At 45.0% G+C, this 16803-nt stretch overlaps 1 protein-coding gene across 1 annotated transcript; it reads right to left on the bottom strand.

Moving 5' to 3' along the window:
- Positions 1-4714: 4714 nt before the first annotated feature.
- On the bottom strand, positions 4715-8174 carry HTR5A (5-hydroxytryptamine receptor 5A). The gene is made up of 2 exons (XM_050940434.1): positions 7437-8174; positions 4715-5884 (listed from the first exon to the last, which is right to left on the bottom strand). The coding sequence occupies exons 1-2, from the start codon at positions 8172-8174 to the stop codon at positions 5552-5554; spliced, it is 1071 nt and encodes a 356-aa protein (XP_050796391.1). The 3' UTR covers positions 4715-5551.
- Positions 8175-16803: the final 8629 nt, after the last annotated feature.

Raw genomic sequence — 16803 nt, 5'->3', positions numbered from 1 at the left:
ACCCTCTGTTTTTCTGTATATCTTGGCCCTGCATGCTTTGTACCTTTGGGAGAAAGTAGAACTATTGCTTTGTTTTGAAGCAGTTGTTTTTGTATCACTTTAATCAGTTGCTGTTGCAGGTACCTGAAGGGAAAACCTTCCAGGGTCCAATCGCAGATAAACCTGCTGAAGTAGTTATGGTTAGTACCCAGGGGGATGTAACCCCAATCCTGGTCTGAGAGATGTCAGATTGAAGAATTCCACCCCAGGAGAGGTAAAGGCCTGTAGGGGTGCTCTTGGTGATACCCCGAGAAGGGACAATGGTGCATCTAGCATGGTAACCATCACACAGGCCCTGACATTGGATCATAAACTCTTTGAGATGGCTAGACTTCTGGGATGAAATCCTGACCCTCTGAAGTCAGTGGGGGGTTGGTGTAAGTGTTCTATATTTCTTATAGGAGTACAACTTCCAATGATTAGAACTGATAATAGAGAACCTAGTCAGTGTATAATACTGTGCCTAATTATAAAATAACTTTTTGACTCTGGCTGCAAATGGAGCTCCCACCACTCTCAGATGTATTTAAAAATCACTCTAAGGCCTGGTCTACAGTAGGTAAATAGGTCACTTAAGGGTGTTAAAAATCCACATCTCTGAGGCCACGTCTACACTACAGCATAAAATCAAAATTATTAAAACCGGTTTTATAAAATCGATTTTACGCATCCACACTAGGGCACATTAATTCGGTGGTGTGCGTCTATGGTCCTAGGCTACCATCGATTTCCGGAGCGGTGCACTCTGGGTAGCTCAGTAAAAGAATGAGACCAATAACTTCAATTTCCGTCCACACTAATCCTAAATCGATATAGTAATATCGATTTTAGGGTTACTCCACTCGTTGGGGAGGAGTACAGAAATCGATTTTAAGAGCCCTTAAAATCGATTTAAAGTGCCTTGTAGTGTGGACGGGTACAGCGTTAAATCGATTTAACGCTGTTTAAATCGATTTAACGCTGTAGTGTGGATCAGGCCTGAGCAATGCAGTTAAGCCAACCTAACCCTCAGTGTAGACAACCCTAGGTTACTGGGAACATTCTCCCATTGACCTACCTACTGCCTCTTGGGGAGGTGGATCAATGACAGACGTCGATGGGAGAAGCCCTCCCATTGGTGTAGTTAGTGTCTTCATTGAAGCACTTCAAAAATGGTGCAGCTGTGTTGCAGCAGCATTTTAAGCACAGACAAGCCCTACCTCATGGCCTGTTTTACCTCATTGCCTAGTCATGCTGATCACGATAGACAAGAGCAAATAATCATCAATGGTCTACATTAGCTAGAACTTTTTTAACCAGATAGCACTTTGCCTACTTAAAATCACCCCTTTAACTTCCGCTGCCAGGTGTCTCAACAGCAATTTTAATGAAAAGTCCAGTCAAATTATCAGAACATGAAAACATACCTGGCACCTCTCTGGCTGTGTTAGATTAGCACATTTTCTGCCTACTTTGTCTGCAACAGCATTCCAGAAAAAAAAAAAGCCAATCTGTTTTCTGTTTGAATCGAAGGGCAGTCAGCTGTGACCTTCTCTGAATAAAGGCAACTAATGTAAGTAACAGATTGTCTTAAAAGCTGCTGCTCCCTGAGCCTTGATAATTGTATTCAATGTGCTGCAAGGCTCATCACCAGACAGCATTTAACACACAGCTTATTTGGTCTAGTTATTGAGTCTCAGTACAGGTGTTCTAGGCTGTTCATTGAACTGTCACAGCACTGAGAGGAAAATGCATTAATTGTAAATGTGGAAAAGGTTAGTTAAATCTTTTCTGGGGGTACCATACTGTCATTAAATAGCACAGGAAGAGCAATAATGGATAATAATGGCCTTCAGAGAAATTAAATTGAAGCTGTTTTATAGCAGCACTTAGCATTTATACAGTGTTCCACATTCTAAGTGCTTTAGAAATGTGAACTAATTAATCCTCACAACACCCCAATAAGTACATATTAGTATTTTCATTTTACAGAATGGGAAACTGAAGCAGAAAAGAAAGCTCTTTTGGGAAAGGAACTGTGTGTCTCAGTACAGCACCTAGCACATCAAAGTCCTGATTTGTGCCTCTGGGCCCTGCCCCAAAATAAATGACTTGTGCAAGGCCTCAGAATTCAGGAGTTCCTGGCTCCTTCACTTTGTGCTCAGATCACACCTCTGTCTCATTTTAGGTGTGAATCTCTGGAATGATCTTTGGGATAGAAATCTTTATTACACCCATGTTACGCGGCTAGGATGATATTTGAGATCAAATCTTGCAGTCCTAAATCCTGAGTAAGAGCTGCAGGATTTGATCCATTGTGTAGATAACTGGGACTAGTCAGTAGCCATTACTTGCAGAAAGGTACTGTGGATTTTAATATGATGTTGTTTGTTAAAGCACAACTATAGACAAATTAGAATTTTCTAATACCATTTTATAATCTTCTCATGTCTTTTGGCTTGCATAGAAATGACACAACAAAGGGAAAATTAACGAGAAAAGGTGGGCGAGGTAATATCTTGTACTGGACCAATTCCTGTTGGTGAGACACAAGCTTTCAAGCTACACTGGGCTCTTCTTCAGTCTGTGAAACTACAGCTATGTCTACACAGCGCACCTTACAATAGCACGGCTGTCCTATTGTAACATGTGCTGTGCAGCTGCTCTTTATCGCCAGGAGAGAGCTCTCCCAGTGGCAAAATAAAAACCACCCCAAGGGGCGGTAACTTCGTTGACAGAAGCAAGGCTCCCGTCAACAAAGCACTGTCCACACTGGTGCTTTTCGTCGCTAAAACTTGTGTCATTTGGGGGGTGTTTTTTCACACCCATGAGGGACAAAAGTGCCAGTGTAGATGTAGCTTTTGGGCAGGTCTACACTGCAAGGTCTCCCGTATAGACGCTTTTTGCTGGAGGGAAGAGACCTCTCCAGTCAACATAATTAAACCACCTCTAATGAGTGGTAGCCACTATGTCAGCAGGAGAGCCTCTCCTGCAGCCATAACACTGTCCAGCCAGCATCTTTGTTGGTGAAACTTATCAGTCCAGAGTATGTTTTTTTTCACACTCAACTGACACAATGCTCTTGTAGACAAAGCCAGACTCAGTGCCACAGCTAAATATAAGGTGGAACAGATTGTTTAACATAAGTAGTTAACACATATTTCAAGGGACCATTCAAGGTGTAGTGGCCCATTAACACCCTTCCAGATGGAGAGGGGAAGGGTTGTTAGTGGATTATATATTGTTGTAATAAGTCATAAATCCTTGAAACATGTGTTGTGAATATTGCAGAGCACAGCTGATCAGACCAGTTAAATATCCTTCCTTCTATTTTCAAGCACTGCTGAGTATAACAAAAGCTCTGCCTCAACAACAAACATTGTATTGGTTTCCTCCTAGTCATTCTTGGCTTCACTGCTTTACATAAACACACACACCCACCCCTTCTCTAGTGAAACAATCACATCCATACACGCTGATCATCATCAGTAGAAACTTGGCTCATGCGTTTATCAGATTATCTAACATGTCAGAGCTTCCACTGAAAATAGATTAAAACCATACAACAAAAGTACTAAAAGGCTCTCTCTTTAATGTCTGTAGTTTGGCCACGGTTAGCGCACCACCTTATTCAGAGAACTTGCTCAAGTGGATTTTTGAGGGATTATACCTGTCTCACTCATTTTTCCTGTTGTATAACGAATCTTTTTAAAACTCATCAGGTAAGATGTCTTGGGTGAAAATCCAAGCCTGTTGAAGTAAGTGAGAAAGTTTTGCCATTGACTTAAATAGGGCCAGGATTTCATCCTTTGTTTCTAAACAAACTGCCTCCTGCTAGTTGGAGTCTGCTCCCATGAGCTTCACCTGCACCAGGCAGTGCATTGGGCCAGGATGCTTAAAGGCTTTCCAGTGATTTATAGCATTTTTTCCCCTTTTTATCTTTGCTTCAAGATACCAGACCCTGAGATCATGTAATTCTGATTCCTATCTTGTCTTCTCCTCCACCTTTTAAATTCCAGTCTGATTTTAATAGTTGCACCTCAAGAACTGATAGATGGAAGTAATGCTATTCTCCATCTGAAAACTTGTCATTCGAGCAGTTCTAGGACAGAAAGCATGCATCTATACTTGTAGGTGCAAGTGACATGGCAGTTGCTAAAATCATGTTGGTGAAGTGGAGGCACAGGAAGAAAGCAAAACAGTGAGCAGCAGCCAGGACCTGCACTTATGGTAGAAAGGGGGCAACGAGGATGGATTTGATCTTAAGTTAGACAGAAGGCACGGCTATTGATGGTTTATGCCTGAAGCATAGCATGCTGGCCCTTGACACAGCCTTCCCCCAATTGCTGGAAACCTTAGACTCCCAGGATCAAACGTCATTAGCCACTAAATAGACTGGTCATTAACTCCCACTGAAATCAGCTGGAGTCTTTCCTTCGACTTCAATGGGAATTGAATTACACTCTAGAAACTAAAAACTTTGAACTGATGTGCATTTTGAAATACACTTCAAGTATCCTCAAGCAGTTACAGGAAACTTGCCCCAAAGTTGATTAAAATACATCCATGAATTAGAGTAGCTTCCTTTATGTAAGAGAGATATTAAGTTTAAACATTTGCAGTCAAGGAACACCTGTGTATTTCATAACTAAATCAGGCATATGAAACAGATGTTTTCAATGATGCACCCCTCTCACTCTATTGCATATAACAAATTAAGCTTCCACAACAAATACAGAAAAACTTGCTACATCAAATCCAATAGTAAACATCCCCCTGTTGATAGATCCATAATGCAGAAGCCTTTTCTTATATCTTTACCAAGCAGTTATATTTGGGGAATAAGATTCATTTTCAGAGTTAAAATTAATCTCTGCAACACAGATTCCATTCTTCACCTCTGAAAAATATAGTTTTTTCAGTAAAATAGCTGGTTTCACACAAAAACAAATGAGAAGTCCAGTGGCACCTTAAAGGCTAACATTTATTTGGGTATAAGCTTTCATGGGTAAAAAAAGAAACCCACTTCTTCAGATGCCTGTTTCACACTGTCATGAGAAACCCTACTGCTAAAGGGGTTTGGCTTTGCATATGGGAATATGCAAATTAATAGTTCTGAAATGCAAAGACCAGCTAAGCAGGCACTGGGCTTCAAAAACCCTTCTGTGTCACATGGACTTCTCTGTCCTGCTCTTGCAAGCAACTGCACCTGAGTGACATCACTGAAGAGAGGGTGAAGTCAACCACGTGCTGGAAAAGGACACTGCTGGAGACTCAGCAAGCCCTTGTGTGCTGTTTACAAAAGGGCCGGCTTGGAGGGTGAGAAAGGAAGTGTGGGCAGAGTCTCTGAGGGCTGCTGAACTTCAGAGGCAAATCTTTTATGAGCTCAATGAATCATTCTGGTGATCTCTGTAGTTGAGAGTTTCTTTCAGCGTTCCCCAGTCTCCATAGGATGTGCTAAGTAGGGAAAGTGATGGAGCTTTAGAGGGGTTGCTGGAGAAGAAGGGGTTTCCTCTCATTTCCTGCTTGCTGCTCAGTGCTGTCTGGAAAACAGATTCCTGAAGGCATTGTTGTAGTTTTTGTTGAAAGCCGTATAGATCAGTGGATTAAAAAAGGAATTAGAATATCCGAGCCATAGAAAAATACTTTTCCAAATGGGTGGGATGTCACAAGAGCAGAGAGGGTTGATGAGTTCAGTGATGAAGAAGGGGATCCAGCATAGTACGAAGACTCCAATAAGGATGCCCACCATGAGGACAGCTTTCTTCTCCTTCTGCTCTCGCCACGTGTCTCCATCAGTCTGGAAGGTAACAGTGGCGTGGCGGACTGTGAAGACCATCTGGGATTGTTGGGAGGCCTCCTTCACCTGCCAGACGTGAGCACAAGCGTCAACATACGCACCCTGCCTGCTGCTGCACATCACCACATGAGGCATATTGCATGCGTCAGCAAACAATCTACAGTACAATTGCAGTTATATGAATGTGATCGGGCACACTGAAGTAGTTTGGGTCACCAGTGCAATTTTATCCTATTTAAGAGATGTGAGGTATATGTCCCTGTTTTGGGTAACAGGAGTTTTGAATAACTGAGGTTATAAATGGTGTCAAGTATCAGACGGGTAGCCGTGTTTGCTGCTTTTACTGATCCAGACTAAGAGTCCTGTGGCACCTTGTAGACTAACAGACATTTTGGAGCATGAGCTTTCGTGGGTGAATACAAGTGGGTATTCACCCACGAAAGCTCATGCTTCAAAACGTCTGTTAAACTATAAGGTGCCACAGGACTCTTTGCTGAGGTTATAAAAATAGCAGTGATAGTGGAAACTGCATATGCACAATTACTCCCACTATCACAATCCGACTATGTATATTTCACACAGTTAGCAGGATCAGAGCAGTAGATCTCTCTCTCACACACAGCCCTGCCTGCTTCTTCTGACTCTGCTAGTCCCTGAGCGGCATATGATGGGGGAAAGGAGAAAAACGTACTAGGAGAGCATACAACATACATTATTGCCAAAAATTGTCATATAGCTCATTAATACTCCAGCAAACCATGAGTTCAAAGCATCCAGCTACCATTAGGAAACAATTGGCAAGGTTGTGTAGGTGCTTGCACAGACAGACATTTCCCACAAGACTATGTCAGGTTATTTTCCATATTCTGGGTGGTTGCCGACTGACCCTCCACCCCAATCTTCTAAGGGGCCAGACTCACCTGTGAAACCCTCAGTCACACAAGTGAGCACTGACCCACAGGATTTCAAGGGACTACTTCTCTGAGTCACTGCTCACCAGTGTGAACGTAGAATGAATTATATAGTAAGAATAGAAAGGATTAAAGAAATGTTGTCTGTACCTTTAAGCAAAATTGTTGGAATGTTGCAACCAGGTGTCAGGAAAACAGACATTAACATAGAACAATTGCACTGTTAAAGGGCAATTGGTAAAGCATTAGCCTTAGATTGATAACAGTTAGGAAAAATAGGATATGCATGCTGTGCCCCAGGTGAATTTTACTGTTTTGATTTCTTTGTCCCTTTGTCTAATTCCCACTCTTTTATCTGTATAAATAAGACTGTTTGGGCCTTGCATGGCCACTCATGTATTCTGAATGTTATTGGCGGAGCGCTGCGCTAATAAACAGAGTGGTCTGACAAATTGTGAGTCCTGATTCTAACTTTGACACCAGCTTGAGCCAGAGGTTCACAGTCGGGCTCAAAGTTCCAGCACAACATTTCCACTAGCACCCAATGACTGCACACTTGGCCTGCAAGTCTCCCTTCTAGACCTTAGAGCTCCACAGTCCTGGGCAAGTTTCCCCCGCAGGGCTGGGCCAGAGCGGGGTCCCAGGGCCATGGACATCACAGCTGCCACCCAGCCCAGGCCAGCTGGCAAACCCTGAGCTCAACCCACCTCTAGCCCTTCGGGGGCGACAGGAGTGATGGAGTTGCTCTTCCGGGATCCCATGCGAAACTTGGCCGCCTTGTAGATCTTCCAGTAGACAAAGAGCACGACACAGAGCGGCAGGTAGAAGGCGCCGAAGGTGGAGAAGACCGTGTAGGAGGGCTCCTGGCTGACCTGGCACTCCTGGTTGCCCTCGGAGTAGGTCTCCCCCCAGCCGAAGAGCAGCGGGGCCAGGGCGATGACGGCGGAGAGGGCCCAGGTGAGGGCGATCATGGCGTTGGAGATGCAGCGGCGGACGCGCAAGGTGTACTCCAGGTGGCGGCTGAGGGACCAGTAGCGGTCCAGGGCGATGGCCGTCACGTTCCAGATGCTGGCCGTGCAGCACAGCACGTCGAAGGCGATCCACACGTGGCACAGCGCCCGGCCCAGCCGCCAGCGCCGCCCGGCCAACTCGTGCACCAGGCTGAGGGGCATGACCAGCGCCGCCACCATGACATCGGAGACGGCCATGGAGGCCACCAGGTTGTGGGGCACGCGGTGGAAGGCGCGCACCCGCAGGATGGTGGCCAGCACCAGCACGTTCCACAGGAAGGTGGCGGCGGCCAGCAGCGCCAGCAGGGTGAGCAGCAGGACGCCGAACACCGACAGCGGGGCCCGGCCGGGCAGGGCCGTGGGGGGGCCGCCGCCGCCGCTCCGGTTGGCCGCGGCTGCCCATGGGGTGGCGGAGAGGTTCAGGGGCCCGTCCATGCTGGCCGCCGCGTGGGAAGGGCGCGGCAGAGAGCGGCCGCCAGCTCCCGCCCAGGCGCGGCGGGGCCGTGGGACTCAGGGCGCGGGCGGCGGGCTGGGAACCGGCTGCGCCTCCGTGCCCGGCCCGAGACGAAGTTTGGGGGGACGCGCGGCCATGGCGCTGGGCGCCGGCGGGAGGGAGCGTGGCCGCGGGCTCCCAGCCTGCCCAGGGGACGGGAGAACAGCCCCGCTGGCGCCGGCCGCTGCCTGCCGCGGACACCCCCGCACCCCGCTGGCGGGAGCCGTCCCCGGGCGCCCGAGCCGCGCTCCCTGGTGCAGGGCTGGGAACGGCGACGAGCGCAGTCCGAGCCGGCGGCGGGGCTTTATCAAAGAGGAGAATGACTCCGACGTCAAAACGTGGCCCATCAGCTGACAGCAGCCCCCCTTCCCTCCAGTCCTCCCCGGGCGAACGCACCCCTCGCTCAGCGAGAGCCTGCTGCCTTCCCCGGCCGGATGGCGGCCCCTGCCTGCCTGCCTCGCTCGCTGCCAGGTGGAGGAGGAGCCCGCTTGGGTTCGGCACCTGCTGCTCCTCGCCCTGAAAGTCTCCAAGAACAGCCCAGGCTTCTTGCAGAGGACTGCACCAGCAGATGGTAAATAGATCCCCGAATTCCCTTCTCTGTGCTCAGCTTAGTGCTTCACTCGCTTTCACTGCTGTTACACACCTATTCATCTCATGCACCTGTTACCCTGTTCAGATAGGATGCTGCTCTGCACCTGCTCGTATGAATAAACCATTACATGCCTAATGGTTTGGATTGCTCGAAGAAAGGGGGTTATGTACAGTGAGGGATGCATCTTTCATTATAAAGGAGCAGGTATCCATGGCTTAGGTTTATAGGCACTTTAATCAAAACTTTGTTCTACCAGCAAGGTGAATACGCGTGTAACCAACTGGTCAGGTGGGTTACCTGTACATATATGAAAACAGAGTATTTCCAGTGGGCTTCAGCAGAGCAGAGATAGATTAAAGTGGTCTCCGATTTCAAGTGCATTGGTAAAAGGAGCTGGAGAATAAGAGCTTTTCAAAATCATGCTTAGTCATTTCAGTTTAAAGATGTTTATCTAGAGATTAGCTATAGTTAAGTCAACTCAGCCTTTCCAGTACTGCTTTTCTGCTAAGTGTTTGGGGCACCCATCATGAAAACATCCCACTTCATTTATGCTTTTTCATGGACTTTAATTTCCCCTGTTGTGAAATATAATTTTAAAATTCAAAAGAATTACACCTAGATATTTTAAAAACTCAAAAGTTAGTGTATTCCTCCTGGCAATGTTAATATACCCACACTGAATGTGTCTCACAGTACAGCATGTATCTAACAAGCCAACTAATACATATAAGGGGTCAAGTGACTGTTTCTTTCAGAATCTCACCTTTTGCATATCCAAACTTTTAACTACTAATTAGCTTTTTATTAAAGCTAAACAGAACACTTTTTTGACTACTACTACAAATTATTATTTCTTTAACAGTAGTGATTATAAGCTCCAAATGAAGTCAGGGCCCCATTGTGCTAGGCACTGTACAGACACATAAAGAGACAGTCAGTACCTTAATCAGCTTACAAACTAATCGGACAAGACAAACAGCAGATGGGAGAAAGGAAATAAGTAAGTAAATATTGAGGAAGGGTGATCGATACATTTGTGACCTTAATGCAATTCAGTTGGATTTAGGAGAAGAAATAAACATGTAGCAGTTCTGTAGAAATACACAACTGCACATTACCACAGTCAATAGCATAACTAAATATCAAATAGGTCTTTGGTACTGCACATTTTTAACCTCATAGAATTTTATATTCAAGCTTGCAGTTACTCAGTAGTTACTGAGGCAGCTAGTAAGGGCAGTTACTGAGTAAGCTGTTACTCAGTAAGGGCTAGAGACGTGATGTTTGATGTTTCAAAATTCAGCCTATTTGTATAACACTCTTTTAGGAGGCATGCAGGGTTTTGCTTCTCAGTGCTGCCAGGTAAAAGAAACACATCAAGAAAAAGTTGGAGAATGTAGGGTTGTCGGGGTGTGTTTTGGAGGGGACAGAGGGCACTATACCACACTTTTAGAGGCATACCATCACTTTTCTCCTTGTGCCCAGGAATAAGCACAATGTTTTTGATGGGAAAAGTCTCTCTTTTCCACGCACAACTCAAATATAGCTGAATGGATTTTGCACAGATTTATAAAGCATCTCTTTTGGAGCTGAACCCAATCCCAGAAAGTTCCTGATCCTGCAAGATGCTGAGCCTCCTCAATTACCATTGACCTCAAGGACTTGAAGGAATCACTTAACACCTATCAGGATCGGGCCTATATTAATTAGTGGGCCTTTCCCAACAAACTGCACAAACACAAAGCTAAAGCTAAACAATATGTGGTATGTGCTCCTAAGAACAAAATACTGGTGCTATTGCTTTAGGAAGAAGTAAACAAGAGTAACCATGAGAAAAATTGGAAACCTAATCCATGAAAGCTGAAGCATAAATCTAGATGAGATATGTTCAGTGTGTCTTCTCTCTATGTGCACTAGGATTTTCACTATTGTATTGACTGGACCTCTCACTAAAGATATTAACAGATTCCTGAGAACTGAATGGATCTGGAAAGAGGTAATTGAAAATAGCTGTTTCATCTGGAAGTCACCTGGTGAATCCATCCTGACAGAAAACTTACTTTAAAGGACAAAATCTCCCCTGCTTTACTCATATGAGTAATCCCATTGATTTTCAGTAGGGCTGCTCATGTGATTAAGGTGGGCAAGATCTGTGGAATGGTTAGGGTCTCAGTAAAGCCCTTTGTAGGGTAGTGTCCACCTCACAAAAACAATCACCACAGCTGGCACTAACTGACATCCTTGATGCCAGTGTCAGGTGAGGTCCAAGACTGAACTACCTCTCTGAAGCCTAGTGGCAGTCCAGGTAATTCAGCATTGAGACAAACTGGCAGGGCAATGAGGGAGAAGCTTGCTCATGACCGCGTATGCTGTACTATTCTGTGGATGAAAGAAGAACTCCAGAGTTTGTGGATGTGGTAAATTCAATGAGAATTAAAATGAACTTTATTTATATATGTACTGTATATACATCCAAACCAAAAGCTTCACTAGGTATAGTTAAGATTGCTCTGCTGTATCCTCTATTAATGCAATTACCGAAAAATACAGGAAATCCCCAGTTAATACTCCATTCACATCCACATCAACCTCAACTCACATTCTTTACCAGCAAAACCTGATACCCCAAACACTCACAGACTTCCAGCCCCACAATACACTTTTGTTACAACATTGTACTCAGCCACAATGCATGCATCTGATTCTTCACAGTCACAATTAAAATCACAGCCTGACCTCAGCTAGATGAAGATAAATTACCTGGAGTCATACATGTATTGTAGCTATAAAATGTGTTATTTGCACGTGAAGTAGTACAAGTTTGGTGTCCCAGTTCAGAGCTGCCTGCACCTTTAACCTCCTCCACTACTCTGGCCAAATGCACCTTCTCCCAGGGTGAAATCCCATGGTTCTGCCAATCTCAGACTGGCTCCTGGGGTACAGTACTCTGTGTACTATCCATGATTCCTCAGCAGGCCAAAGGAGTCAAGCCCTGCAAGCTGTGACCAGTGTGTGAATGCAGTGACATAAGATAGCTTTTCTGCAACAAAGTACAGTATTGCTCACTCTCAACAGCACAAGAGCAAAAGGTTTTTAACACAATAGTCCAGACGTGTATCTGTCTTATCTAAAGCTTAAGTAGGCCTTGCTTCTTCAAACCCCTACCCCACTTCTGGGGTTGGGATTCAGTATGCTTCTCTGCAGAACCTGTGTCTCTTTGCTCTGCTCTTCCAGGGGTTGCTTTTTTATCCTTTGGAAGTCTGTCTCTCATAAACCTGGTGTGACGATGCTGCCTCTGGGAGCCAGCTGAGGTCACTCAATGAGGGTGAACTGCAAACAAAATGAGGCAGACAAACCCCAGAAGCTGGTGGATATTCCAGTACTTAGATTTACCAAACCAGCACAAAACAACTTCTATATTACCTCACTGGTTATTCAGAAGTCCAAACAATGCAGTTCCCTTAAAGTACCCAGCCTCACGCCTCCATCCAGACACACGTCAGATATCGTCAGTCTATCCAACTACACACTCAGCCCAGAAGAAAAGTCTGTCCTATCGCGGGGACTCTCTTTCTGCCCTGCCACCCCCACCAACATGATACAGTTCTGCGTCGATCTGGAAGCCTACTTTTGCCATCTCTGACTCAAAGAATACTTTCAGGACAACACTGAACAGCGCACTGATACACAGGTACCCTCCCACCAACAGCACAAGAAGAAGAACTCCACATGGACTCCTCCTGAGGGTCGAAATGACAGTCTGGACCTCTACATTGAATGCTTCCGCCGACGTGCACAGGCAGAAATTGTGGAAAAACAACATCGTTTGCCTCATAACCTAAGTCGTGCAGAACGCAATGCCATCCACAGCCTCAGAAACCACCCTGACATCATCAAAGAGGCTGATAAAGGAGGTGCTGTTGTCATCATGAACAGGTCTGACAACCAAAAGGAGGCCGCCAGACAACTCTCCAACACTAAATTCTACAAGCCACTTCCCTCAGATCCCACTGAGGAATACACTAAGAAACTGCAGCATCTACTCAGGACACTCCCTACAGTAACACTGGAACAAATCAACATACCCTTAGAGCCCCAACCAGGGTTATTCTATCTACTACCCAAGATCCACAAACCCGGAAATCCTGGATGCCCCATCATCTCGGGCATTGGCACTCTCACTGAAGGACTGTCTGGATATGTGGACTCCCTACACAGACCCTATGCCACCAGCACTCCCAGCTATCTCCGTGACACCACTGATTTCCTGAGGAAACTACAATGCATTGGTGACCTTCCAGAAAACACCATCCTAGCCACCATGTCTGTAGAGGCTCTCTACACGAACATCCCACACACAGATGGAATACAAGCTGTCAGGAACAGTGTCCCTGATGATGCCACAGCACAACTGGCTGCTGAGCTCTGTGCCTTTATCCTCACACACAACTATTTCAAATTTGATGACAATCTATATCTCCAGATCAGTGGCGCCGCTATGGGCACCCGCATGGCCCCACAATATGCCAATATTTTTATGGCTGACCTGGAACAACGCTTCCTCAGCTCTCGTCCACTCACGCCCCATCTCTACCTACGCTACATTGATGACATCTTCATCATCTGGACCCATGGGAAGGAGACTCTGGAAAAATTCCACCACGATTTCAAGAGCTTCCACCCCACCATCAGCCTCAGCCTGGACCAATCTACACAGGAGGTCCACTTCCTAGACACCACGGTGCAAATAAGTGATGGTCACATTACCACCACCCTATACCGAAAACCTACTGACCACTATGCCTACCTTCATGCCTCCAGCTTCCATCCCGAGCACATCACACAATCCACTGTCTACAGCCAGGCACTGAGGTACAACCACATCTGCTCTAACCCCTCAGACAGAGACCAACACCTATAAAATCTCCACCAAGCATTCTCAAAACTACAATACCCGCACGAGGAAATAAGGAAACAGATCAACAGAGCCGGACGTGTACCCAGAAGCCTCCTACCACAAGACAAACCCAAGAAAGAAACCAACAGGACTCCACTGGCCATCACATACAGTCCCCAGCTAAAACCTCTCCAACGCATCATCAGGGATCTACAACCCATCCTGGACAATGATCCCACACTTTCACAGGCCTTGGGTGGCAGGCCAGTCCTCACCCACAGGCAACCTGCCAACCTGAAACATATTCTCACCAGTAACTGCACACCACACCATAGTAACTCTAGCTCAGGAACCAATCCATGCAACAAACCTCGATGCCAACTCTGCCCACATATCTACACCAGCGACACCATCACAGGATCTAACCAGATCAGCCACACCATCACCGGTTCATTCACCTGCACGTCCACCAATGTAATATACGCCATCGTATGCCAGCAATGCCCCTCTACTATGTACCTCGGCCAAACTGGACAGTCGCTACGGAAAAGGATAAACGGACACAAATCAGATATTAGGAATGGCAATATACAAAAACCTGTAGGAGAACACTTCAACCTCCCTGGCCACACTATAGCACACCTTAAGGTGGCCATCCTGCAGCAAAAAAACTTCAGGACCAGACTTCAAAGAGAAACTGCTGAGCTTCAGTTCATCTGCAAATTTGACACCATCAGCTCAGGATTAAACAAAGACTGTGAATGGCTTGCCAACTACAAAACCAGTTTCTCCTCCCTTGGTTTTCACACCTCAACTGCTAGAACAGGGCCTCATCCTCCCTGATTGAACTAACCTCATTATCTCTAGCTTGCCTGCATATATATAACTGCCCCTGGACATTTCCACTACATGCATCTGACGAAGTGGGTATTCACCCACGAAAGCTCATGCTCCAAAACGTCTGTTAGTCTATAAGGTGCCACAGGATTCTTTGCTGCTTTTACAGATCCAGACTAACACGGCTACCCCTCTGAGATATGATGATGATTACTTAAAATCTTATTTCATCATATAAAAGAAAAAGTTCTCCTGATCCCAAAGGACCAAGCCCCAGACCCAGGTCAAATGATAACTTAGATCTTACCCAAAATACATGCTTATAGCCAATTCTTATTAAGTAAGCTAAAATGTGTTAGAAAAGAGAGAGAGTGTTGGTTAAAAGATCAATATACACACAGACTTGAATTCAATTCGTAAGGTTCAGATACATAGCAGAGATGAGCTTGTAGTTGCCAAAAGTCCGTTTAGATATAGTCCATAGGTTATAGTCCAATGTTCATATTAAGGGTGACTCCAGTCAGTGACTGGGAATCTCAATCCTTATGGCTTAACATTTCCCCCTCTTGAAACCCAAAGCAGATATGAGATGAAGAAGAATAGTATCCCAGGGTTTTTTATACATTTCCTGCAGCCTTTTGGCCTGAGAAAACAATAGGTTTAACTTGCCTTCTCCTAACCATCATGGCAATTAGCACAGGATAATTTATCCATTAAACAGTTCAGATACAGGTTACCACAACCTTCAAAGAGACATACAGACAATAATACAATTTCCCTCCAGTGTCTTCCTAAATGTTAATATTCCTTTTTTGATCTTTGAATCAAAGCTATAGCAATAGACAAGACTTGTTTGCTTACATCACAAGACCTGAGCAAATTTCTACCCCTAACAATACAGACTTTCATTTCTAAGTTCTATTCATTTACATATCTTCCTAACCAGTTTGGCCATAGGTCAGGTCAGTCTGTGAGTTAATTAACTCTTTCTGGCCCTGTCACCTTTCAATGAGATATTATATTACACTCAGAATGTCACACCTGGTTGTGGGGGCGGGGAGGGTATAAGAACTGTTTTTCCTGCTGAAATTAACTCCTGAGTGGTGTTAAGTACCTGCAACTCTCATTAACTTATCATAGAATATCAGAGTTGGGAGGGACCTCAGGAGGTCATCTAGTCTAACAGACTGATCCCAGACAGATTTTTGCCCCAGATCCCTAAATGGCCCTCTCAAGGATTGAGCTCACAATCCTGGGTTTAGCAGGCCAATGCTCGAAGACTGAGCTATACCTTCCCCTTCTTTACTGGTGGTAGGAAGTGCTCATCACACACAAACCCCTGTGCACATATGGTGATGCTCAACCAGTTTGTGATGAGCCCATAAGAGGCAATTATGATATATTTGTCTCATGATCCTTCTGTAAATTTCCTGCAGGATAAGCCAACTAAAGGCAGACTACTGCTGCACACAAAAATGCACACATCTAAATGCTGAAAGCTGTTGTCCATATTCCTTTTAAGTTTAGTTTTTAAATAGCTTTATTGAAATGAATTATGCTTTTGAGAGCAACTAGCATGCTGGAGGTCTATCAACATAAGTATATTTCACCATGTGTCACTCTTTTAGAATAATAGACACAGAGAGAAATATTAAGAAGAAATTGTATGCAGGAAGATGAGGTATCTTTAGCTTAATACATGAGCTTTGACAATCAAAGCTTCCAGTACAAACTGTCAAGAATCTTCCAGGAAGATGACAGTAGTGACAGGAAATGGATGGATCTGTAAAATGCAGTTGTTATTCTTACCCTTTTCCCTGATGACAAAGTTGTAGAAGAGATTTGTTTCTCACAAGCTTTAGGTGTTTTGGTGGCAAACTGGCATTGGTACTAGTAAATTGTTGAAACTGTGGGAAAGTTTGTGATGTCACTAGACTGCAAATGGACTTCTTGATGTGTGTTCTCCTGAATGTCATTCTGCTTCATCCCAGGCAGCTGATTACCTATATTTATATAAATCCTTTCGGACTGTGACAATGTTCTGCAGAACACCAGAGTAGAAATTATATAAGTTTTAAGACCCTTCTCTAGCCAGTCAAGATGTCATCCTGAAGGTCTGATTTCTTTACCCTTTTATGGAGGATGAAGACAGAAATCATTCTAAATAGTTTTCTGTGTTGGTCTTTGGGGTTCCCCAATGCTCTCGAGTTGGTTTTGTTATTATAACGCAGTATCAACCTGCATA

Source organism: Gopherus flavomarginatus, chromosome 2, assembly GCF_025201925.1.
Source record: "Gopherus flavomarginatus isolate rGopFla2 chromosome 2, rGopFla2.mat.asm, whole genome shotgun sequence".
In the NCBI taxonomy this organism is placed as follows: Eukaryota; Metazoa; Chordata; order Testudines; family Testudinidae; genus Gopherus; species Gopherus flavomarginatus.
The sequence above is the reverse complement of the archived record's forward strand: the minus strand, read 5'-3'. Positions and strand labels throughout refer to the sequence as shown.

Excerpts from the sequence above, each read along its gene's own strand:
- HTR5A (XM_050940434.1), bottom strand. The coding sequence starts at position 8,174 with ATGGACGGGCCCCTGAACCTCTCCGCCACCCCATGGGCAGCCGCGGCC. Across the intron at positions 5,885-7,436 it reads TCGCCCCCGAAGGGCTAGAG|GTGAAGGAGGCCTCCCAACA; the intron begins GTGGGTTGAGCT and ends CACGTCTGGCAG.